This window comes from Doryrhamphus excisus, linkage group LG4 (genome assembly GCF_037039965.1).
Source record: "Doryrhamphus excisus strain RoL-2023G ecotype Guam linkage group LG4, RoL_Dexc_Guam_v1.1, whole genome shotgun sequence".
NCBI lineage: Eukaryota > Metazoa > Chordata > Actinopteri > Syngnathiformes > Syngnathidae > Doryrhamphus > Doryrhamphus excisus.
In genome coordinates this window covers 1,856,752-1,884,535 of record NC_136360.1, presented here as the reverse complement: position 1 = coordinate 1,884,535, position 27,784 = coordinate 1,856,752, and the positions used below count along the sequence as shown (strand labels likewise).

Sequence of the window (27,784 nt, the reverse complement as noted above, 5' to 3'; positions counted from 1 at the left end):
TTTACACTTAGTATAACAACTCTATGTAGGCCTTGAAGGGTTCAACCTCTTTGCACAGCCACCATTATTATTTCCAACAACAAAACATCCCTTTGTGCCATGCCCCTTACCTTCAGTTTATTAGCGAAATTACACGTATGCATGTTCAGTCATGGCTTTGAATATGACAATGACTTACTTTGTTAGGAGACACTGTGAGGACACTCCGGCTCTTTCTCATCTTTCCTCGAGTATGTCCCCCCGCTGTCCACCAAGAGTAGTCTCACATACACGCCTGCAAACCAAATATATAAAAGCAGGTTCAAGAAATGTCAAAAATGCTTGCCATGTAATATTTTCTCTGAACAAAAAAACACTATACCGCATACATTCATATCCATTGGAAATTGCTGGATGTCATTACTTAATATAACAACCTGACTCATGGTGTAATCGTGAGTCATCAAAAAAAAAAAAAATCAAAATCATCACACAGCAACTTAACACTTGAAAGGTTCCTAAGAATACAATACGAATAAGAGTTCAATGGTGCCTGCCGGAGTGCTGCAATGATGTCAGCCTCCCTTTTGTAGACAGAGTCAGCAAAGCACTGCCTCAGCAGCCATCCATCCATTAGCTTTCCTTATCGCTTGTCCTCCAATTAAATTGCTTGCATGTGCATGTGTTGAATAAGCTCACTTCATGTTTCACTAATTGTATTTTAATCCATAAGTCCATACTTTGCACGGACTTTGGTCTGACAGCTTTCTGCCAGCATTATGTAATTTATGTAAGTTATTTGTGAATTTATTAAGACTACCCCGCCTCACTTGATGGTAGCAGAACATGTTATTTTAGTACAGTACAACAGTGCACCCCAGTCTGGTTTAAATGGCCTAAATGGGATCTCATTTTAGCTTTTGCACCACTGGAAGACAATTGCACTCTTTCATTGGAGATGTCGAGAAGATGTCTTCTCTTTCCCTTACCCGGTCTCCTACCATACACTTGTTGCTCGGGTATACTTAAAAGGGATAGTTGGGATTTTTCTAGTCCCGCATACTTTAGTTGCTATGAATATCTTACATCTCATTCATACACTTAATTTAAATGACAGGAGAGTTGCAGAGGGTCTAAATAATTCAGAAACATAACATCGGTATATGCATGTTGCATCTATATTAGCATTATTTATACATAATTAACAGATTTTTAACAACACACATGCTTAATGCCATGCCATTTCCATATATTATTACAAAACAAACTGCATAAGCTTGTCGATATCATTCAAAGTGAATATGCAGGCCCCAAAAGATAAGGTTCTCAATAATGCTTAAAATGACCAAAATATACCCCGCCTCTCGTCCGAAGACAGCTGGGATAGGCTCCAGCACCCCACGTGACCCTCATGAGGACAAGCGGTACAAAATGAATGAAAGAATGACCAAAATATTGTAAGTACTTTTGAAAGTATGTTATCATGAATGTGCTTGTTACTACATGGTTATAGTGTGTATATAAAATATTGTTTTTTAGGGCTTTATAGGCGGAATAGTTGACTCCCTTTGACTTGTATTGTTGGTGAAAAGCTGCAGGACGAGGTGGCTATCTCGAACGTGTTTTTGTGTGTTCTTGTCTCACAAAAAGGGTTTATAAATGACGAAACGTTTTGCTTTAAGACACTACACAAACCGAACCATAAATCTAATATTATGTTTGGTATATGATTTATTTTAATGCATCCTCAAGCTCCTCGTCTTGCCCTTCGAGCTGCCCTTCTTTCAGATTAGGATTCTGCACAGTGAATGTATTCTGCACAAAACACCCAATGTTTATTCACAGAACATTCTGTTCTCAAAATCCATGTCTCTGCATTTCATACAGCTATTAGGTTAGCTACAAGTCAGTGTTATAGAGGAAAAAAAAGTTTTTAATGTGCCATTGGATATGGAAAACTTACTTACTTAATCGATTGTAGCCATTTTTTAAAAAACAACCCCTTCGATTCCTGACAGTTTAGACAATTTTGACAGAAGGCATCCAGAATATTGTGTTCTATAGCTATAAAAACATAGAAACTACCAAAAGAAAGTTTCTACCTTTTTCCATCCTTTAGTAATCAGCAGTAAAATATACAGTAGGTAAGTTTCAGGAAAATATGAGTTCCCGACTAAAAAAAAAAAACAGCTTTTTTTGTGAAAAGATGTCAAGCAACATCACCAACAACTTCATTATTACTATACTATTTACAATTTTCACATTTGGATCGGAACTGTGTTTGTCCATGCAATACAAAACCTTATGTACACTACAGCCCTCCATATTCTTCCACCTAAGAAAAATGTAAATGATATCTTTGGGATTGGGCGTTCGGGTTTGCTAAATTGTATAAATGCATCTTTTGTAGAGAATGAGTTAAGGGGTTGACTTGGCAATGTAAAGTGTGAATTTTGCCACTTTTATAAAAGTGGTATCCACCCACCGACTAAACATAGTCTTGATAAGGACCATCCCAGGGTCATAAACCACACAGTCACACACTTCACAGATGTGTAATTTCAAGAGGGGGACCTCTGAGGATAAAGTCGGGGCAAAAAAAAAAAAAACATAGCACACATCCTGTCATATTTCATCTTCAGTCTGTTGTGCACGCCAAGGTCATATGGATCATTGTTGGAGATGTAAATCAGCTTAATGGAGCAAAGATAATAAGCTCAGCGTGTACGCATCCTGTTGACTGACTGGCTCAGTGGGACACCTAAAAGAGGACGTCAAAAAGCTGGCTGTCGACTCTTCTGTGACAATATGCAAAAATTAATTTAATACATAATCAAAACATAAAGGAAACACCCGAGTATAACGTCAATCCAATCAAAGGGTAATATAATGATTGGACTGAATTTAGCCTGAAGTTCAACATTAGGTTTTTGACCGAAAATTCATTCATTTTCTACTGCTTATCCTCACAAGGGTCACAGGGTTGCTGGAGTCTATCCCAGCTGCGCATTGGTATGTGGGTGACTGCTAGGGCTGTGGAGGGATAGAAGTCGTCACACTACATTTAATATCATATACATACAGCTATCCCTCGTTTATCGCAGTTAATTGGTTCCAGACCTGACCGTGATAAGTCAATTTCTGTAATTGGAACATAGAAAACCTGTTAATATGACCTTTGAAATCATTTTTTAGTAGAGCCTTCTGGACATAAACTAACACCCCTACAGTCACGTTTACACTTGTATTACCTGATATAGTAAACATGATAACAGAAAATAACACATTTATTGGTAGAGCCTTCTAGACATGAACTAACACCCCTACAGTCACGTTTACACTTGTATTTTTTTTTTATTCATTCATTTTCTTATCCTCACAAGGGTTGCGGATGTGCTGGAGCCTATCCCAGCTGTCTTCGGGCGAGAGGCGTGGTACACCCTGGACTGGTGGCCAGCCACCACTACACTTGTATTACCTGATACAGTAAACATGATAACAGAAAATAACACATTTATTAGTAGAGCCTTCTAGACATGAACTAACACCCCTACAGTCACGTTTACACTTGTATTACCTGATACAGTAAACATGATAACAGAAAATAACACATTTATTAGTAGAGCCTTCTAGACATGAACTAACACCCCTACAGTCACGTTTACACTTGTATTTTTTTTTTATTCATTCATTTTCTTATCCTCACAAGGGTTGCGGATGTGCTGGAGCCTATCCCAGCTGTCTTCGGGCGAGAGGCGTGGTACACCCTGGACTGGTGGCCAGCCACCACTACACTTGTATTACCTGATACAGTAAACATGATAACAGAAAATAACACATTTATTAGTAGAGCCTTCTAGACATGAACTAACACCCCTACAGTCACGTTTACACTTGTATTACCTGATACAGTAAACATGATAACAGAAAATAACACATTTATTAGTAGAGCCTTCTAGACATGAACTAACACCCCTACAGTGACGTTTACACTTGCATTACCCGATATAGTAAACAAGCTGTCTTTCGGCAAGAGGCGGGGTACATCCTGAACTGGTCGCCAGCCAATCACAGGGCACATATATAGACAAACAACCATTCACACTCACATTCATACCTATGGACAATTCGAAGTCGCCAATTAACCTAGCAAACTAGAGAGCTAGCGACCTAAACGGTAGCCTTCAAGTTATTTCCTTTAAACTTAAATAGCCAAAAACTTACCACTTCCACACGGATAGGGAGCATACCTATGGACAATTTGGAGTCGCCAATTAACCTAGCATGTTTTTGGAATGTGGGAGGAAACCAGAGTACCCGGAGAAAACCCACGCATGCACGGGGAGAACTTGCAAACTCCACACAGAGATGGCCGAGGGTGGAATTGAACTCGGGTCTCCTAGCTGCGTGACCTGCACGCTAACCACTTGGTCGCTGTGCAGCCAACAAATGTTATATTTATATAAATAACATGTGTATCACTTATAGTACTTTGGTTCGACACATACATTTTCAGATTTGCATTTCAGTAAATCCTATGTATGTTTTTTTTACAGTAGGATAGCTTAATATCACATTATATACTACTACTATCCATGAAAGAAAATGTCACAAACCCTACAGACAATACAGTACAGTCATGCATATGTGTACCCTTTGCTGCTTCACTGTTCTTACTCAAGTCCTAGAGCTCCACCATTGCTCACAAATCAATATTTAAACAACATTTCAGCTTACGGAGAACCATATTCTGGAACTACAGTGGGTGTTCACAATGAACCTGCGTGTATATGACTCAGTAGATTTCTCCCAGCGAAATGTAAGCATTCATTGGCGCACAGATATTCTTGATGTTGAGTGATACATGTGAAACAGGCCATCATTCATCAGCCTCCAGCCTCTCCAAGCCTCCCACGTGGTAATAATATATGAGGACTTCATCCAGGGAAAAAAGGTCACAACAGTGTAAATATATTCATTGTGTTTTCTTCAATTGTGTTTTGCATATTTTCAGAGTTATATGGAGCCAATAACGGGAAGAAATTGTGAGTTTACCATAAGTCTTTGTTGAAAACATATTCCCTAGCTGGCATGCACATTTTGGCCAATCACTGGCCTGAAAAAGCAAAGTAATTACCCAAAAGTGACTGTAGGGGTGTTAGTTCATGTCTAGAAGGCTCTACTAATAACTGTGTTATTTTCTGTTATCATGTTTACTATATCAGGTAATACAAGTGTAAATGTGACTGTAGGGGTGTTAGTTCATGTCTAGAAGGCTCTACTAATAAATGTGTTATTTTCTGTTATCATGTTTACTATATCAGGTAATACAAGTGTAAATGTGACTATAGGGGTGTTAGTTCAAGTCTACAAGGCTCTACTAATAAATGTGTTATTTTCTGTTATGTATACTATATCAGGTAATACAAGTGTAAACGTGACTGTAGGGGTGTTAGATCATGTCTACAAGGCTCTACTAATAAATGTGTTATTTTCTGTTATGTATACTATATCAGGTAATACAAGTGTAAATGTGACTGTAGGGGTGTTAGTTCATGTCTACAAGGCTCTACTAATAAATGTGTTATTTTCTGTTATGTTTACTATATCGGGTAATACAAGTGTAAACGTGACTGTAGGGGTGTTAGTTCAAGTCTAGAAGGCTCTACTAATAAATGTGTTATTTTCTGTTATGTTTACTATATCGGGTAATACAAGTGTAAAGTGACTGTAGGGGTGTTAGTTCATGTCTACAAGGCTCTACTAATAAATGTGTTATTTTCTGTTATCATGTTTACTATATCGGGTAATACAAGTGTAAAAGTGACTGTAGGGGTGTTAGATCATGTCTACAAGGCTCTACTAATAAATGTGTTATTTTCTGTTATGTATACTATATCAGGTAATACAAGTGTAAATGTGACTGTAGGGGTGTTAGTTCATGTCTACAAGGCTCTATTAATAAATGTGTTATTTTCTGTTATGTTTACTATATCGGGTAATACAAGTGTAAACGTGACTGTAGGGGTGTTAGTTCATGTATACAAGGCTCTACTAATAAATGTGTTATTTTCTGTTATGTTTACTATATCAGGTAATACAAGTGTAAATGTGACTGTAGGGGTGTTAGTTCATGTCTAGAAGGCTCTAATAATAAATGTGTTATTTTCTGTTATCATGTTTACTATATCGGGTAATACAAGTGTAAAAGTGACTGTAGGGTTGTTAGATCATGTCTAGAAGGCTCTACTAATAAATGTGTTATTTTCTGTTATGTTTACTATATCGGGTAATACAAGTGTAAATGTGACTGTAGGGGTGTTAGTTCATGTCTACAAGGCTCTACTGAAAAATTTTTTTAGAAGGTTCTAAACAGGTTTTCTATGTTCCAACTACAGAAATGAAATTATCACAGTCAGATCTGGAACCAATTTACTGCGATAAACGAGGGATAGCTGTATACGATATTAAATGTAGTGTGATGACTTCTATCCCTCTGCAGCCCTAGCAGTCACCCACATATACCAATGCCCATGCCATGTTAAGGGATAATGATACAAAATAAGATCCCAAGTGAGAACATTGCGAATAAATGGCCACTTTACAGAATAGTCCATTTAGAAAATGGTGTGAGATGTTTTCAGAGATACCGTATGCATTCCAGATGAGGGTGGTTGGTCTGGATAAACCTGGCGAGTGAACACTTAAACCCTGTCACCACTGACAACATTTTAAAAGTGTAGTTTTTACAGTAAAAATCATGGATTCTATGCGTTTTAGTGCTATGTCAGTGGTCATGACATTATAGCAACCACAGAAATATCAATGTTGATTGGTATGGAAGAGGAATATTTTGTCAGCGACGCTTTTGAAATGCATTTTGGTCACTTGATTGAAGCTAGTACTTTCATGTAACACACACACACGCAGTGTGACATTTGACAAAGCAAAGCCTCGCACCCTTTCAGAAGATAAGCACTTCTGCATGCCATTTTCACACACAGTCTCCATAGTTAGCGGAGGATTACGTGCATGTGATCAACCTACATTTGAAACAATCACCAGGCCGCTGTTGCTTCTTAATCCCTGCCATTCATGTTAGGGCCAGAAGGCGGGAGCTGTATTTGCATACACATTACTGCAACTGAGTTGCATCTCAGCAAATTACAGCTCACCCCGTTTATTTCACTCTTCAATACTGACCCACAAATCAAATCTTAGCTTCAGCTGTGCAATTCAAAAGCCTCGTATTATACTATTTTTCAACAAATTCAACCAACAATAGTTGGTTAAATTGGTTTTATCAACACTAAGTGGCGGATCACCGAGACAAAACCCATGCCGACCTGCACCATTCTCTACTCTAGTCACTTCACTGCAATACTGTACATATTACTGTTATTATATATTGTCATATCCATACTGTTTATAATCTGTATAATCTACAATAGCCATATTATAGTCATTTATATCCCTGTACATATCCTCACTGTATTATAGTCATAGCCTGTATATTTTTTATTTACATAGATCTGTCAATACTTACTACTAATGTACTTATAAAAATTGCACTTCTGGTTGGATGCTAACTGCATTTTGTTGCCCTGTACAAGTGACATGAGCAATAACAATAAAGTTGAATCTAATCTAATCTAATCTAAACCATTCATCCATTCATTCATCTTCTACCGCTTTTCCGCACGAGGGTCGCGGGAGTTGCTGGAGCCTATCCCAGCTGTCTTCGGGCGAGAGGCGGGGTACACCCTGGACTGGTGGCCAGCCAATCACAGGGCACATATAGACAAACAACCATTCACACTCACATTCATACCTATGGACAATTTGGAGTCGCTAATTAACCTAGCATGTTTTTGGAATGTGGGAGGAAACTGGAGTACCCGGAGAAAACCCACGCATGCACAGGGAGAACATGCAAACTCGACACAGAGATGGCCGAGGGTGGAATTGAACCCTGGTCTCCTAGCTGTGAGGTCTGTGCGCTAACCACTCGATCGCCGTGCCGCCCAGAACTGCACCAATAGTCAATAAATTATTTTTGCATTTTGACCTGTGCATATATTTTAGACTTTACACTTACTGATCTTGCAGATCAATTTTTCAATCCTAACCCAAAATGCAGCTTTGTGGGACCGCACCAGACCTGGAACTCCTGAATACCTCTGATGTACAGTATATACCGTATACAACACACACACAGGTACTTACAGAAGTGCATGTTCACAGTATTGGAAGTAGGTTAACTTAAGGTGAACACTAAACTACGTCCGAAGTGTATATCCGTTTTAAAGTGAATGTCAGTAACAACAGTAAACTAATTGAGTATTGATTTCCGGGGTATTACATCAGGTTTGATGGCAATACAGATAAGGTTTCTTCCTAATTTAATGTACTGAGGGCTCTGTTTGTTACAAACACACAAAGTCTTCATCACTGTGTTCTATTGGCCAGGCCAGCTCACATACACTGTCAGCTACTTGCATTTAGTTACGACTGTGTTGGACCGGGGGCACGGCGGATGAGTGGTTAGCGCATAGACCTCACAGCTAGGAGACCAGGGTTCGTTCAATTCCACCCTCTGCCATCTCTGTGTGGAGTTTGCATGTTCTCCCCGTACATGCGTGGGTTTTCTCCGGGTACTCCGGTTTCGGTTTGTACCCCGCCTCTCGCCCAAAGACAGCTGGGATAGGCTCCAGCACCCCCCGCGACCCTCGTGAGGAAAAAGCGGTATAAAATGAATGAATGAATGTGTTGGACCATGCACGTGCCATCAAGATCCGGGGAGCTTTTTCCTTCAATGGAACAATGGAGCTCCAGGTTGTGCAGGGGTGTCAAACGGTGGAGATTGTGTAGGGGGACACCCCTCATGACTCGTGTGTGACAACGCTACTGTTCACAATGCACACCTGAGAAAGGACTTCTGTCAGAGGAATAATCTCACTCTTTTCGTGAATCCTGGAAATAATGAATTCCAATGAATTCATTCATTCATTTTCTACCGCTTATCCTCACAAGAGTCGCAGGGGTGCTGGAGCCTATCCCAGCTGTCTTTGGGCGGGAGGCGGGGTACACCCTGAACTGGTCGCCAGCCAATCACAGGGCACATATAGACAAACAACCATTCACACTCAACATTCATACCTATGGACAATTTGGAGTCAACCCACGGAAAACCCACAGAGATGGCCGAGGATGGAATTGAACTTGGGTCTCCTGCCTATCCTCACAAGAGTCGTAGGGGTGCTGGAGCCTATCCCAGCTGTCTTTGCGCAGGACACGGGGTACACCCTGGACTGGTCGCCAGCCAATCACAGGGCACATATAAACAAACAACCATTCACACTCAACATTCATACCTATGGACAAACTGGAGTCAACCCACGGATGGAATTGAACTCGGGTCTCCTAGCTGCGCCTAGTGCGGCCTGCGCACTAACCACTCATCCGCCATGCCGCCACCAATGAATTGCTTACTCAAAATGATTTTGCCTCCATCCCATTTCTTCTTTTTTGCATTATGATTACCTCCTCAAGATCCGACAGAAAATGTTTAAAAAAAATGTTAACTGTTCTTAAAATATCAATCAGGAGTATACAATGTGAAAATGTGCCACAAGAATATAAAACAAAAACATCAAAAGTCAGCCATTTACCATAAAATGTGCCCTGACTGTCAGCGATGCAATTACAGATGATTCCCAGGCCGTCTGCATGTATCTCTCAGTTCAGTCAAAAATGAATGCACGCACACAACTGTCTTTGTATTAAATATCACTACCACTTAGCCTGCAGGGTTGCGGGCATGAGCCTGCAACAGCTCAAACTGATCAGTGAAGCCAAAGCCCACTTAAAAAGCCCAGTGACGTTCATTTGGTGATGGCTGGATGAATACAAAAATGGACATTTGTTGCATCTGTAATGTAATGCAAGGATTAATGACTCAATCACCGATGGTGTGGAAATAATGGACAATGATCACAATGATTGGACAACCTACAACGTTAAGGAACTGTACCACACAACTTGAATCTACAAGCTTGCAATCGGAGTCTCTACAATCCAGTCTCTACTTCCGGCTCGGATTCGGGATCCAAAACAGTTTGCAGTCCTTCTAAGCACTTCGAAGTGTGACCAACGTTTTTGCGGGAAGCATGGAATATCTGGAATATCTCTAAAGCTTTCTGTGCTGGTTATTGTGTGTAGCTGCTCTTTAGGAGTCCACAACGCAATACAAACGGCCGAAAAATGAGCATAGCATTTTCAAGTATAAAAATGGCTAAATGAATGAAAATACAAATATAAGGCATTCAAATGACACATTCAAAATTGTGAAGTGTAGTATCTTACCCTGGTCAGTAGGAGTCAGTAATATTACACTAATGAGACAATAGCCACTAGAAAGTATCCAGTCCAGAAAAAATAAGCTAATGCTAACATGTGAGTCTATGTTATGTTTAATTTTTGACTATCAAGATGACTATAGGGGTGTTATTTCATATTCGGGGGGGCTCTAAAAATTGGGAAAGACCATATTTATAAGGTCATTTCAACATTCAAACAGGTTTTATATGCCCTAAATGCAAAAATATTCTACTTTGTGGAAATTCACTGCTGGTTTTGCAACCATTCATTCATTCATTCATTCATTTTCTACCGATTTTTCCTCACAAGGGTCGCAGGGGTGCTGGAGCCTATCCCAGCTGTCACATTTATTAATAGAGCCTTCTAGACATGATCTAACACCCCTACAGTCACCTTTACACTTGTATTACCTGATATAGTAAACATGATAACAGAAAATAACACATTAGTAGAGCCTTCTCGACATGAACTAACACCCCTACAGTCACGTTTACACTTGTATTTTTTTTATTCATTACTTTATCCTCAAAAGGGTTGCGAATGTGCTGGAGCCTATCCCAGCTGAGGCGGGGTACACCCTGGACTGGTGGCCAGCCAATCACAGGGCACATATAAACAAACAACCATTCACACTCACATTCATACTTATGGACAATTTGGAATCGCCAATTAACCTAGCATGTTTTTTTTTGGAATGTGGGAGGAAACCGGAGTACCCGGAGAAAACCCACGCATGCACGGGGAGAACATGCAAACTCCACACAGAGATGGCTGAGAGTGGAATTGAACCCTGGTCTCCTAGCTGTGAGGTCTGCGTGCTAACCCATGTGTGTGAGTCTATGTTATGTTAAATTTTTGACGATCAAGATGACTATAGGGGTGTTATTTCATGTTCAGGGGGCTCTAAAAAGACCATATTTAGAAAGTCATTTCAACATTCAAACAGGTTTTATATGCTCTAAATGCAAAAATATTCTACTTTGTGGAAATTCACTGCTGGTTTTGCAACCAATTAACCACAATAAACAAGAATTACTTGAGTAGAAGCGGTAAAGTGTTCAGTTCAGTGTTGATGAAGTGGAATTTCCACTACCGTAAAGAATGGATCCTTACTAAATGGAGTCTTCCTACACCAAAATAGTAATCATTTGTAATTTTTTTATCATGTTTGGCTTTAGGACTGGTAGAAGAAAATATCTACTGTGATCCTGTTGAGATTTTTTTGTGGACCGCTAAGATCAACAAGGAAAGATCCCTCGTTGAAAGATGCTAAGACAAAGTCATAAACAGCCTTCATGCTGAGGTTTCTCAAAAGGAATAAATCATATGGTTTTTATAAACTAATGCATTATGAGCCTTGCCTGATCAATAGGAACTGATATATAATTTGGATCTCTGGAGCCCAAGGGGATGACTACACACGCCGCTTCCATAATTGAAAACTGCAAGCTAAGAAATGGTTTAATACCCCATGAAGCTGATCAAGGTCAGAGTCTAGATCGATTCTCGTGGAAACAGTGTGTGAGTCCACTATAACCTCTGACGCCCACCCAGAGATCATTAACACTGGAATAAGATTGTCTCGTATCGATACGAGGGACGACTGTGTACTTGTTTTGCGTTTCCTGTTTTTGTCTCTCATAAAAAGTACATGCACATGCATTATGTATTATCTAGAGTAGTCATTCTCAACTGCTGGGTGTGGGTTGAGAAGCTGTTTTATGTGTGTGTCATGGGCAAAAAAAAATATATATATATATATAACGTAATGACTTGATGTTCGTGAATAGCGCCATGTTTATAGGCGACATTAAGTGGAAGATTTTTTTAGCCTGCCATCCATCCGACACACAGCTACAGATATCTGCTGGGTCCCGCCAGTTTCCAGTTTCCTTCCCTACAACCCACCGCCACAAATAGATTGCATACATTTGGTAAACACTGACATTTATTTGAAATATTTGAACCGGAAATTCAAATAGTATCGCACATAAGTAATCAAAACACACAACTCCGGTCGCGCTACGATGCTTGAAGGTTGTTCACCACATACATATTACCAGACCTCACAGAAGGATTTCTCCAGAGCTTTGTGAGTAAAGACTTTTTACACGTTTGACGGTACATTGCTGTCAGCAATAAAACAACACATACAGTACGTACAGCAGCTGAGGGCGACGATGGCTACAAAACACACGTCATCAAACACAAGCATGGTATCATCACCTTCTAAGCTCTCATTAAGAAGAATAAATAGATGTGACGGCCATCCTTGTGATTGTATTTTAAAGAAACTGTAACTATAATTACTGTTAGTACACGGTGTGCGTTTTTTATGTGCTATTCCTTATCATAAATACCTAAAGGACCTCTCGTGGCTGAGCTGAACACATTTAAATAATGCTTTTTGCAATTAAAATGAAAAGGATGAAAGGATGGTGGCACTGGCCTTAGGGTATGTACTCAGTACTCCACAAGTTAAAAAAAAAACTGTTGTGTAAAGTGAGAATAGAACTAAAACATGAACAGAACAGGTAAGTAGGCTATTGAGTATATGGTACTGAACATTTCTTAGAATAAAAGAATGTCGGAATTAGCATAATTTATATGTGCACTTAGGGACCAATGGGTGTTCATGATCATTGGACACAATGACAAAGTCCTGAATAGCTTCCAGGTGTGAAAGTCAGACTAAATGACTGATGGTGTGAGTACTTATTGTATTTATTGTAGTCTCCTGGTCAGTCTTTTGGACTGTTCATACTGTACATGGATAACCAAAATACTATGCTTGTGAGAGACAGACTACTCAGTAGGTAGTACCTACAAAGATGAATGTTTTACATTATACACAGTCAGGCAAAATGATCAGATACATTTGTAGGTTAAATAAAAGGTAAATAAAGTAAAGAAACAAAAAAAAGTGGGCTGCATGGTGGTCTAGTGGAGTTTGCATGTTCTCCCCGTGCATGCGTGGGTTTTCTCCGGGTACTCCGGTTTCCTCCCACATTCCAAAAACATGCTAGGTTAATTAGCGACTCCAAATTGTCCATAGGTATGAATGTGAGTGTGAATGGTTGTTTGTCTATATGTGCACTGTGATTGGCTCGCGACCAGTCCAGGGTGTACCCCGCCTCACGGCCAAAGACAGCTGGGATAGGCTCCAGCAACCCCCTTGTCACCCTTGTGAGGAAAAAGCGGTAGAAAATGAATGAATGAATGAATGAATCTTCTTAGCACGGGGGTCGAGTGGTTAGCGTGCAGACCAGGGTTCAATTCCACACTCGGCCATCTCTGTGTGGAGTTTGCATCTCCGGGTACTCCGGTTTCCTCCCACATTCCAAAAACATGCTAGGTTAATTAGCGACTCCAAATTGTCCATAGGTATGAATGTGAGTGTGAATGGTTGTTTGTCTATATGTGCCCTGTGATTGGCTGGCCACCAGTCCAGGGTGTACCCCGCCTCTCGCCTGAAGACAGCTGGGATAGGCTCCAGCACCCCCGCGACCCTCGTGAGGAAAAAGCGGTAGAAAATGAATGAATTAATGAATCTTCTTAGCACGGCGGTCGAGTGGTTAGCGTGCAGACCAGGGTTCAATTCCACACTCGGCCATCTCTGTGTGGAGTTTGCATGTTCTCCCCGTGCATGCGTGGGTTTTCTCCGGGTACTCCGGTTTCCTCCCACATTCCAAAAACATGCTAGGTTAATTAGCGACTCCAAATTGTCCATAGGTATGAATGTGAGTGTGAATGGTTGTTTGTCTATATGTGCACTGTGATTGGCTCGCGACCAGTCCAGGGTGTACCCCGCCTCTTGCCCGAAGACAGCTGGGATAGGCTCCAGCACCCCCGCGACCCTCGTAAGGAAAAAGCGGTAGAAAATGAATGAATTAATGAATCTTCTTAGCACGGCGGTCGAGTGGTTAGCGTGCAGACCAGGGTTCAATTCCACACTCGGCCATCTCTGTGTGGAGTTTGCATGTTCTCCCCGTGCATGCGTGGGTTTTCTCCGGGTACTCCGGTTTCCTCCCAACATTCCAAAAACATGCTAGGTTAATTAGCGACTCCAAATTGTCCATAGGTATGAATGTGAGTGTGAATGGTTGTTTGTCTATATGTGCCCTGTGATTGGCTGGCGACCAGTCCAGGGTGTACCCCGCCTCTTGCCCGAAGACAGCTGGTATAGGCTCCAGCACCCCCTCATGAGGAAAAAGCAGTAGAAAATGAATGAATCTTCTTTCATGGTCAGACACTATTAAGTTTAGAAGAACTGCAATTGCTTCAGCACATTTTTTTCTTAGGAAAAAATATGATTTTTTTTTTTTTTTGCCAGGCTTTCCAGGACCACCTAAACACATGTACTTTGTCTAGAATGGAAAACAAACCGACTAATCACTGTTGGTAACATAATATTCACCCCCCCCCCCCTCTCAGTCGACATCAATCAATACATTGACAGGCTGTATGACAGATGAAATAAGGGCACCACCACAACAACCAGCAGTGTTTTCTTTTCAACAAAACCACACAAACCTCTCTTGAAATAGATTTCTGCGCGTTTAAAGTGTTGGTAGCACCAGTTTCCCAGTAAAAGTACATGCACAGTTCGCTAAGCGGAAACAAAGCCTACCTTGAGCCTCCTCCACACGTGGAAGTGAGGGGGGGGGACACAAACACAAAGGGAGTCCCGATGCCGCTGACTTCTTCCGTTAGACGACACGGAGCATCTTTTTATCAAACATGCCGCTCAGTCCGTCTTATTTCGTATTGTTTCCGCCATCCTCGGCTGGGATAAGTCAGTGTTTGGACTTGGACGCTTCCTCTCTCGGCGGGCTGATCCGGACTCTTGGCTTCCTGTGCTCGGATTCACTCGTTTTGATATAAATGTTCCACAAAGCATCGAGAAAAGTCATTCTCTATCGCTGTGGAAATACTAAGAAGCTACATTAACGGGGGTTGGTGGGTGCTCTGGTCCTCCTCCTCCCTCCCAACCCCCCCACACTGATGAGCGGGGCGGGCTGTTAGAGCGACTGAAAGATATCAAGAGATCTCTTCCTGGTGAGACCGTATGACAGCTGTCAATCCCCCAGTAGGAAGAAGAGGTGGCCCATATACACATCTTGGTGTTTTGATTGGGTGCCGGAGCCTATTCCAGGAGGAGTACGCCCTGGACTGGTGGCCAGCCAATCACAGGGCACATATAGACAAACAACCATTCACACTCACATTCATACCTATGGACAATTTGGAGTCACAAATTAACCTAGCATGTTTTTGGAATGTGGGAGGAGAAAACCCGAAGAAAACCCACGCATGCACGGAGAGAACATTCAAACTCCACTCCGAGGGCGGAATTGAACTCGGGTCTCCTAGCTGTGATTACAATAAAACACGGGATGGTTTGTCAAAATGTATTATTCATTCATTTTCAACCGCTTATCCTTACGGGGTCGAGGCCGTGCTGGAGCCTATCCCAGCTGTCTTCGGTCCGAGAGGCGGGGTACACCCTGGACTGGTCGCCAGCCAATCACAGGGCACATATAGACAAACAACCATTCACACTCACATTCATACCTATGGACAATTTGGAGTCGCTAATTAACCTAGCATTCATTCATTCATTCATTTTCTACCGCTTATCCTCACAAGGGTCGCGGGGGTGCTGGAGCCTACCCCAGCTGTCTTCGGTCCGAGAGGCGGGGTACACTCTGGACTGGTCGTCAGCCAATCACAGGGCACATATAGACAAACAACCATTCACACTCACATTCATACCTATGGACAATTTGGAGTCGCTAATTAACCTAGCATGTTTTTGGAATGTGGGAGGAAACCGGAGTACCCGGAAAAAAAACCCACACATACATTGGGAGAACATGCAAACTCCACTCTGAGGGCGGAATTGAACTTGCGTCTCCTAGCTGTGATTACAATAAAACACGGGATGGTTTGTCAAAATTTATTATTCATTCATTTTCAACCGCTTATCCTCATGGGGGGTCGAGGCCGTGCTGGAGCCTATCCCAGCTGTCTTCGGTCCGAGAGGCGGGGTACACCCTGGACTGGTGGCCAGCCAATCACAGGGCACATATAGACAAACAACCATTCACACTCACATTCATACCTATGGACAATTTGGAGTCGCTAATTAACCTAGCATGTTTTTGGAATGTGGGAGGAAACCGGAGTACCCGGAGAAAACCCCACACGACTTACCTTTGAAGAGTTGAAAATAGACATTTTCATCCTTCATCATTTGCATCCTTGATGCGTGTGAAAACAAACATGAAGTCCCAAACAAGCCATTCACTTTGCCTGAATTGCATTCCGCTAAGTAACCTGACAAAAATATTCAAGCTCCCTCAGAAATTGCAGGTGATTAATGAAAGCGTCTGACACTGTGCTGAAATGCAATTAAATAAATTGAGGAGTCTAATGGTTGTTAATCACAGCACATCATACCTCATCATACATAAAGCACAAGAGAGGGGAATTAATGAAGCCCTTCCTGATCTTCTATATTGTTTTCAATCACAACGGAATGAATGGTATACGTATATAATATAATTTATATGGTAGCTTTATTTGACAGACACACAAGTATTGCATTGAAAATCTGTTATAATTCAATCCACCCACGGGCCACCTCCGGGCACGCCCACTCTGCTGTGATTGGTCACACTCCCAAGCACTCCGGAGTACTTCCGGACTACTGCCGAACCCTACGTTCTAATTTTGTCAATACAGGAATTGATAATAAATGAATGAAACCTAGTTGCACGGTGATCGAGTGGTTAGTGCACAGGCCTCGCAGCTAGGAGACCTAGTTCGAGTCCACCGTCCGTGGAACCTTTTGTGTGTAGTTTACATGTTCGGGACAAAACCCGTGCATGCGTGGGTTTCCTCCCACATTCAAAAAACATGCTAGGTTAATTAGCGACTCCAAATTGTCCATAGGTATGAATGTGAGTGTGAATGGTTGTCTGTATGTGCCCTGTGATTGGCTGGCTGGGACAGGTTCCAGCACAAGCGGTAGAAAATGAATGAGAAAATAGAAGGGAAATCACCAAAAGCCAATGTCCAAACGTTCTTCATCTAGTAGGCCATATTCATATCCATATCATCCATATGATCCATATTATCTTGGGTAAACAAAATGAATCTCACCTTTGTGGCTTTGTCTTATTGGTAAAATTCATAATCACCTGGTAGGAAATCAGTCGAATTTTTGGTTTTATAGAAAAAAAACCTATATCAGGCAGCAAAAATTCTGGTACTCACACTATGGGCAAGACCAAAGAGCTATATATATCGGTGACAAGTTTATTTACCAGCACAGAATCAGCAACTCACACTATGGGCAAGACCAAAGAGCTATATATATCAGTGACAAGTTTATTGACCAGCACAGAATCAGCAACTCACACTATGGGCAAGACCAAAAAGCTATATATATCAGTGACAAGTTCATTGACCAGCACAGAATCAGCAACTCACACTATGGGCAAGACCAAAGAGCTATATATATCAGTGACAAGTTCATTGACCAGCACAGAATCAGCAACTCACACTATGGGCAAGACCAAAGAGCTATATATATCAGTGACAAGTTCATTGACCAGCACAGAATCAGCAACTCACACTATGGGCAAGACCAAAGAGCTATATATATCAGTGACAAGTTCATTGACCAGCACAGAATCAGCAACTCACACTATGGGCAAGACCAAAGAGCTATATATAATCAGTGACAAGTTCATTGACCAGCACAGACTCAGCAACTCACACTATGGGCAAGACCAAAGAGCTCATCCCACGCAAGAGCTCATCTCATGGAGTAAGAATGATCATGAGAAAGGTGAAAGATCAGTCCAGAACTACACGGGGGAGATTCCTAATCACTAAGGGAGCTGAAATTGCGTCATGAAGAAAACCTTTGGTAACCCTAAACCGTAATGGCTTGAAGGGGGTCATACGGGTCTGCAAGGTTTTGTGACCGGCTCTTTGTTTGGAAGTGGTTGAAAAAGTCGCTCTATGGTTGCGCATGTAAACCAAAAAAACAAAGTACCCTATTTTCCTGACTATAAGACACACTTTTGTTCATGGTTTGGCTGGTCCTGATACTTATACTCCGGAGCGACTGAGAAAAAATACAAATGCCCCCCGAAAGAAAGTCATATTCTGCAGATTACTAAACTAGGTATGTTATGTTGTTTTGGCTATACTTATCTGAATATTAATATATTATACAAATTTTGCATTTTTCTGACCTCTAAATGCTGATAGAATGTTGTTAAACAATGCAAAAGTTTCACTTTGCCCATTTGGAAGCGAGCCCATTCTAACATTGGCACAGTGAGCCGGACTTCCTGATATGGGCATGCCTCCCCCTCTGCAGCAGTCCTTTGTAGAAGATTTCACCGTGTTTATTTTGTGTCAATAAGCGTCTGACTGTGTAGCATTATAGAGTGTGCATACCCGCATTCACGCAAATTACAAACCGATGTCTGGGGGGAAAAAAAACGTGTATGCTATTATGCTATTTTTCCACTTTTCTGACCTATAAATGCTGATAGAATGTTGTTAAACAATGCAAAAAGTTTCAGTTTGCACATTTGGAAGCGAGCCCATTCTAACATTGGCTCCCTGTGACATCACAGTGAGCCGGACTTCCTTATATGGGCATGCCTTCTCACTCTGCAGCAGTCTTTTGTAGAAGATTTCACCGTGTTTATTTTGTGTCAATAAGCGTCTGACTGTGTAGCATTATAGAGTGTGCATACCCGCATTCACGTAAATTACAAACCAATGTCTGGGGGGAAAAAAACGTGTATGCTATTATGCTATTTTTCCACTTTTCTGACCTATAAATGCCGATAGAATGTTGTTAAACAATGCAAAAAGTTTCAGTTTGCACATTTGGAAGCGAGCCCATTCTAACATTGGCTCCCTGTGACATCACAGTGAGCCGGACTTCCTTATATGGGCATGCCTCCTCACTCTGCAGCAGTCTTTTGTAGAAGATTTCACTGTGTTAGCACCATGTTTATTTTGTGTAAATAAGCATCTGTCTGTGTAGCATTATAGAGTGTGCATACAGGGAGCATCTTACCCGCATTCACGCAAATTACAAACTCACCGATGTCTGGGGGGAAAAAAAAACGTGTAATGAAACCGGAGTACCCGAAGAAACCCACCAAGGTGGAATTGAACTCGGGTCTCCTAGCTGTGAGGCCTTCGCGCTAACCACTCTTCCTCCTATTTTCCCAGTCAAATGAAAATAAGACACAATATGAACTTGATTTGTCTCCCACTCTCACAGCATGATTTGTACTTTAAAAAAAACCTTAATAACTCATTCAGTTGCTATATCTGCCTCTATTTTCAAAGACATTTGCAGACATGGAAAAAAAACTAATTTGGTATTTCTGTCTTGCATCACTCAATAAAGGGACTGAATAATGTGGGAAAAGGCCAGAATCTGTCTCTTGTTTGCAAATATTTTACACCCGTGAATGTCTGCCGTTGTTTTTTTTTTAAAGTCTCCCACAGTAAATTCTTGATAAAAAAAAATGAGCGGAGCTTACATTTACTGATATTTAATAAGATGAGTTGCAGAAGTTTTTTTTTGTACGCATTTCTCACTGTTGCTTAATGTCAAGGTCAGTCTTTTGAGTTTCCGTTGCTTTAATCTCATATGAAAAAAAAAATAGAAATAATGTCAAGCTTAAGCCTGCACTGCACTGTAGTGAATGAATAAAAAAAATACCACTTTGCGCTTCAAATTTCGTGCTTTCACTCCATCACACTTTTTCAAAAGTAAATGAATTAATAAATCATGTTTTTTTATGGTTGAATACAGCCTATAATTGATCAAAAATATGTATATATATTTGCCCAAGTGGAGCATTTTGAAAAATAAAAATGGCTATACGAACAAAAATACAATGATGGTATGTAGTATTCTACACTGGTCACTAGGTGTCAGTAATGTTACTGTAATGTTCGGCGAGACACAAACGCATCGCACTTAACTGGAAAAAAACGTGCTTTTAAAGCTAAAACTCAAATCTAAATCCTGAATACGTCTTATTGATGTCTTAAATGTATGTTTTTCTAGAATACAAATTATTGTGTAGAATACGACATATTCATTATTTGAATGTGTCTTCTATGTTTGTATTTTCTTTCATTTAGCTATTTTAATGATTATTCATGCATTCATTCATTTGCTACCGCTGATCCTCACGAGGGGTGCTGGAGCCTATCCCAGCTGTCTTAGGGTGAGAGGCGGGGTACACCCTGGACTGGTGGCCAGCCAATCACAGGGCACATATAGACAAACAACCATTCACACTCACATTCATACCTATGGACAATTTGGAGTCACCAATTAACCTAGCATGTTTTTGGAATGTGGGAGGAAACCGTAGTACCCGGGGAAAACCCACGCATGCACGGGGAGAACACGCAAACTCCACACAGAGATAGCTGGGCGTGGAATCGAACTTGGGTCTCCTAGCTGTGAGGTCTGTGCGCTAACCACTCGTACGCTGTGCCGCCTCCAAACCAACCACTTGCTCCTAAAGATGTATTCATACATCTTTTATGTTTTAAGAGGCACAAAGTGATGATGATGCAACTTCACAATAAAAAAGATCATGTTTGGTGCAGTTTAAAGCTGGAAAAAAACGACCACAAGAGGTGGCAGTAGTGCATTTTATAAGAGCTCGGCATGCATCTCTCCCATACAAATACATAAATGCTCTAAAACCCACGCATGCACGGAGAGAACATGTAAACTCCACACAGAGATGGCCGAGGATGGAATTGAACTCGTGTCTCCTAGCAGTGTGGCCTGCGTGCTAACCACTCATTCCGCCGTGCAGCCATTTTGACATTTAAATATGCATATTTTGACAAATAACAGGCCATAATCAAACACAAAAGAGCAATATATTTGAAAAACTATGATGAGGTGAAGCAGTGAGGGATGACTGTATATTAATTATTATTATCAGCATTTCAGCTTTTGTTCCTATTGTGCCTTTCTGCACTGTTATTCCCATTTTTGCTGGGTTTTAATTTGACTTCTACAATATGCTGAGGGCAAATTAAAAAAATCAATAATTTCCAGGTGCGGCACGTTGGTTGAGTGGTTAGTTCACAGACCTCACAGCTCGGAGACCAGGGTTCAATTCTACCCTCGGCCATTTCTGTGTGGAGTTTGCATGTTCTCCCCGTGCATGCGTGGGTTTTAGAGCATTTATGTATTTGTATGGGAGAGATGCATGCCGAGCTCTTATAAAATGCACTACTGCCACCTCTTGTGGTCGTTTTTTTCCAGCTTTAAACTGCACCAAACATGATCTCTTTTATTGTGAAGTTGCATCATCATCAATTTGTGCCTCTTAAAACATAAAAGATGTATGAATACATCTTTAGGAGCGAGTGGTTGGTTTGGAGGTGGCACAGCGTGCGAGTGGTTAACGCACAGACCTCACAGCTAGGAGACCCGAGTTCGATTCCACCCCCAGCTATCTCTGTGTGAAGTTTGTGTGTTCTCCCCGTGCTTGCGTGGGTTTTCTCCGGGTACTCCGGTTTCCTCCCACATTCCAAAAAACATGCTAGGTTAATTAGCGACTCCAAATTGTCCATAGGTATGAATGTGAGTGTGAATGGTTGTTTGTCTATATGTGCCCTGTGATTGGCTGCCGACCAGTCCAGGGTCTACAAAGACTCTCGCCCGGAGACAGTTGGGATAGGCTCCAGCACCCCCTGCGACCCTCGTGAGGAAAAAGCGGTAGAAAATGAATAAATGAATAATTTTCTTATTATTTGTGTTTCTTGGGGACCGTAATCCCCTTGAATGGCGATGGTTCTAGTAGACACTTACACAGAAATCAGCACAAAAGGGGTTAATCATCTCCTCAGGACCAAAGAGCAGCATTTTTGTTCAATCTACAGCAATCAACTCAACCTATAGAACCTTTTGCATGAAGACATTATGTTCCATTTCCTCTTCAGACGCTGGGCTGAGGAGCTAATCGTGTTCTACTTCCATCATCAACCCTTTTCTCTTCAGAATGAGTGTTTATACCATCTGTTGCTGTGTAGGTAATGATAGCATCTTTATCTGTACGGAGGGGAAAAAAATCACTACAAATTGAAAGGGAACATGTTTACCTCCTGTCTTTTTCATGTTCAATCCCGCTGTGCACTTTTAGAGACAAAAGCAAACATTTGACCCTCATCCTATTATTTATGCTACGTTCACACCGACGCCGAATGTCGCGCTTTGAATCGGCGACAAATTTGGCGTCATTTTTCAAAAAATCTCACGATCTCTTCAGATATTTATGCTCTGATATGCTCTAATACGAAATTCGTTCCCGCTTTAGGCGACAAATTATTTCCCGAATCGCTACGGCTACTCACGCTTTGATGCCGATTGATCAGGATTTGTTACGCTTTAATACTCATTGATAAGCTTTGGTGCGCTTATCACGCTTTAAATAACGCTCTGATACGATTATCAAGCTCTCTTGTGCATTGATAGGCTCTGTTAAGCTCTGTTACGCAATGGAACATTTCGAGATCCAGAGCATATTGTAGCGACCCTGACATATTCATGTTGACGTTGTGCTCTTGGGTGTCCGACTGTTCCGGGTGACTGTGAATGCACCAGGGGGTGGGGGCGTGTCTGGTGGAGGAAGTACTGTTGTGTTGCTGGCGGTGGTTGCAACGGCGTGGTTACGGCCGACAGTAGCCAGTATTATTGTTGTGCAATAAAAAGCTTGTCAGCGATCGCAGTCGTGTAATTTCCATAGCGTCGGCAACGACGCTACAATATATAAAGATGCAGCAGATCCATTGATCCTTTCAACCAAGCTCTGTTAAGCTTTCCTACGCTTTGAGCAAAACTTTGATAAGCTTTGTGACGCTTTGATAAGCTTTAATACGCTCTCCCCGCTTTACGCAATTCGTGACAGATCGCCTCAAATTTTTAAACAGTTTAAAATTTTTTGGCTCTCTTGCCGAATGTCCCGAATTGCTCAAACCTTTCTTACGCTGTATTACGGTCTTTACGCTTTCATTAAGCTTTGTTACGCTTTGCTGCCGCTTTGCTCGCCGATTTAACTCGCCATCGATTCGGCGTCGGTGTGAACGTAGCATTTATGCTCCAAAAAATTTTGAGTATTAAAGCGTAACAAATCCTGATCAATCGGCATCAAAGCGTGAGTAGCCGTAGCGATTCGGGAAATAATTTGTCGCCTAAAGCGGGAACGAATTTCGTATCAGAGCTTATCAGAGCATAAACATATCTGAGGAGATCGTGAGATTTTTTTTGAAAAATGACGCCGAATTCGTCGCCGATTCAAAGCGCGACATTCGGCGTCGGTGTGAACGTAGCTTAAGCATACAGCAGTTAAGATTAGTTTTGACCTGAAAATCCACAGGGCCGAGCCATGCGTCTCAGCACGCGTGTCCGCAATGCGCTCACTGAGCTCTGATTGTTCGTGGTTGTGGTTACAATTCCTCTCCACGGGGCGTCAGAATGGGCCCGCGTTTTCACTCAGTTAGAAGGTCAACAGCGCTCTGTTGGTGGGAGGAAGCAAAGGTTCCCCCTTCGGGGATCAATAAACTATTCTTGAAATGAATTGTGTAAAGTCTGCATCTCTCAAAGCAAAGCGTGAGGTTGTCAGAGCTGGAGCAGTAAATTACTACTAAAGAGAATTGAACACATACGGTACGAGGTACATTATTAAAAAAAAAAAAAAAAAAACTTAAACTGTATTATAGAAAGCAGGAAGTGAACAAATGTAACAGTTACTGATTGTAAAAGTACCAGATGGAGGGGTAGGATTTAATAAGCTTTGCTTCTTCCTACTCCTTTTGGACATGTGGAACTGTGAACTGATTATGTGATGCATTCAATTGTAATCTGATGCATGTTCAAATGAAATAAAACCATTACCATTACCATTACCATTACCATTACCATTACCATTACCATTACCATTACCATGACAACCAACCGTCTGAGCGTCTCATTGAAGCAAACTGGACAATTTTTCCATTCAAGATGACTTGGAAATCGACTGTTTTTAGTACTACTTCACTCAAAAAAAAACAAAACTCCAGAGCAGGGGTGAGCAAACTGCAGCCGGTGGGCTACTTCAGGCCCACCAAGCATCTTAATCCAGCCCAATGGGGATTTCAACATTTTTTTAAAACCCCTGTTCTACTGTGGCACGCTTGAGTAGCCAAAATAATCAGCCGCAATCTGTAGCTTGCACAACAACAAACATATATGTACAGTACCCATGCCATATTTTCCCACCGCAAAGCATGCTGGGTAGCTTACTACGGTACACTTTCTCCCAACATTTGGCCGTGTTTTGTCACATTTTTTTCCATTTTTGCTTATTGCAATATTTTATTGTTCATACTTCATAATAATGCAGCCGGACTACCCAGTTATAACAGTTAATAAGTGCAATACCCATGCCACATATTCCCACCGCAAGGCATGCTGGGTAGCTTACTACGGTACACTTTCTCCCAACATTTGTCCATTTTGTCACATTTTTGCTAATACTCTTCTTTCTGTAATACCAGGCTGCACGGCGGTCGAGTGGTTAGCGCACAGACCTCACAGCTAGGAGACCAGGGTTCAATTCCACCCTCGGCCATCTCTGTGTGGAGTTTGCATGTTCTCCCCGTGCATGCGTGGGTTTTCTCCGGTTTCCTCCCAACATTCCAAAAAACATGCTAGGTTAATTAGCGACTCCAAATTGTCCATAGGTATGAATGTGAGTGTGAATGGTTGTTTGTCTATATGTGCCCTGTGATTGGCTGACCACCGGTCCAGGGTGTACCCCGCCTCTTGCCCGAAGACAGCTGGGATAGGCTCCAGCACCCCCTGCAGTAGAACATGAATGAATGAATGAAAGTGCAATACCATGCCACATATTCCCACCGCAAGGCATGCTGGGTAGCTTACTACGGTACACTTTCTCCCAACATTTGTCTGTGTTTTGTCGCATTTTTGCTTATTGATACGCAATATTTTATTGTTGATGGTTCATAATATTGCAGCTGGACTACCCAGCATGCCTTGCGGGCATTTGTAAATAACAGTTACATGTTATATTTAGCGCTTATTGGTATTGTTATTGTTAAGGGTATTGTTATGCTAATGAGGAGGGAAGATGAGCCCTGTAATGATCTTTGATTGGGCTATCTTTGGGGCTTGAGGACAGAAAAGTGTGTATGTGTGTATTGTCTCAACAACAGTCAAATCCCATGGCTTCTGTGTGTCATTTGATTACATACATACTGTATATTACATACATATATACATATATACATACATATCCCCTTCAATGCTGGGATTGTTGTTGTCAAATAAATACTTGTGCTGGTTCAGGACGCAAGTGTGGTGGTGCTGAAGGGGATGATGGAGATTAAGATGTCCATCTGTTGCAAAATAGTCCGCTCAGATGAGGATGTGGGACCGACAGCTGATGCCGCCCAGCGTGTTTGCCAAAATAGTTGAGAGTTCAAACGTCTCAGTTGGGAAGGATAAATCGGCAAATCGGGGCTCGGTACAAAAATACTCCACTCGCTTTTATTGATGTGAAAGAGCAGCCATATTGGGTAATATGTGTGTAGAGATGACTATAGGGGTGTTAGCTCATGTCTAGAAGGCTCTAATAATGTTAAATACAGTATTTAGAAGGTTGTAAACAGGTTCTCCTAAACAATTAACCTCGATAAACGCAATGTATCACAAGTTATTGTTATTTTTTTTATTTTTCTACATGTAACTTTTTGTTTGTAAAACGATAAAATCCCGGATGTCAACACAATTTCTCTCAGGACAAAACTAAAGCTGCAACTGAATTTGGACTTTGCTCAGAAAAGCATCAGACAGGAAACAAGCGACTTCTTAATAAGCCAAGAGAGACAAAGGGATTGGAAAAAAGGGCAGGAATTATTTCAATAGCAACATTTAACCATCTTTCACAGACAAACACCACTTTTTGCTTTTGTGGGTATAATTTTTTAGAGTTCCGACGCTTTGGGGAGGACATAAAATACAGCACTTAAACCCGCAAGATCAGGGGTCTCAAACACGCGACCCGCGGGCCAAATGTGGCCCGCAGGAAACTAGTTTGAGGAACCCGCCTTGATATGAAAGTTTAATGTTAGTGCGGCCCGCGCAAGTTTGATATGGATGCTGTATGGTATCATGTACCCAGAAAAAATTATTACGTTTGATTCATGTTCATGTTAAAGGTTAAATAACTGTTAATAGTTATCCTCCCTATCCGTGTGGAAGTGGTAAGTTTTTGGCGATTTAAGTTTAAAGGAAATAACTTGGAGGCTACCGTTTAGGTCGCTAGCTCTCTAGTTTGCGAGTTAGCATGTGTCTCAAGACCCTGCAGTTGCGCAATATGTTGTAAATAAAAAGAGTGTAAAACATGATGTCTTTTATTGTGAAGTTGCATCATCATCACGTTGTGCCTCTTAAAACATAAAAGATGTATGAATACATCTTTAGGAGCGAGTGGTTGGTTTGGAGGCGGCACAGCGTTCGAGTGGTTAGCGCACAAACCTCACAGCTAGGAGACCCGAGTTCGATTCCACCCCCAGCTATCTCTGTGTGAAGTTTGTGTGTTCTCACCGTGCATGCGTGGGTTTTCTCCGGGTACTCCGGTTTTTCCTCCCACATTCCAAAAACATGCTAGGTTAATTGGCGACTCCAAATTGTCCATAGGTATGCTCCCTATCCGTGTGGAAGTGGTACGTTTTTGGCTATTTAAGTTTAAAGGAAATAACTTGAAGGCTACCGTTTAGGTCGCTAGCTCTCTAGTTTGCGAGTTAGCATGTGTCTCAAGACCCTGCAGTTGCGCAATATGTTGTAAATAAAAAGAGTATAAATGTGACTATAGTCGTGTTTTGTCATGTCTACAGGGCTCTAATAATGCTTTGTTCATTTTAATCTGAAAAAAATAATTTGTCTACCCACCAACTATATGTGGTTTCTTAAGTTTTTATTATTTGTTATTATTATTATTATATTTATTTATTACTGATTGATTGATTTTCTTTATTCTTGATTTGTTTATTTATTTTTCATATTATTTTGTGTAGAAAAAAAAAATTAAGATATTTGAGAACAGTGGAATGTTTTATCAAAAATTTGAACCAAAGCGAAGTTTTTTAAAAAAATTTAGTTTTTAATAAATGCGTTTTTTTTTTTTTGAAAACCTGATGAGGCCCAGTCTCACCCAGACCCGAGCTCCAGTGGCCCCCAAGTAAATTGAGTTTGAGACCCCTGCGCAAGATGAATTTGATTTGGTGGGTGAGATAAACACACCTCTCACAATGATGCCGCTTCTTCCGTTATAGAATT

General features: G+C 41.3%; 1 protein-coding gene across 1 annotated transcript in view; it reads right to left on the bottom strand.

Moving 5' to 3' along the window:
- Window positions 1-15,294, bottom strand: part of pde4ba (phosphodiesterase 4B, cAMP-specific a) — a 148,697-nt gene extending 133,403 nt beyond the window's left edge. The window contains exons 1-2 of the mRNA XM_058074368.2: window positions 14,990-15,294; window positions 179-274 (exon numbers count right to left, since the gene is read on the bottom strand). Coding sequence (XP_057930351.2) covers window positions 179-220 — 42 coding nt within the window. The 5' untranslated portion in view covers window positions 221-274; window positions 14,990-15,294. The remainder of the gene's footprint in view (window positions 1-178; window positions 275-14,989) is intronic.
- Between the last annotated feature and the right edge of the window lie 12,490 nt (window positions 15,295-27,784).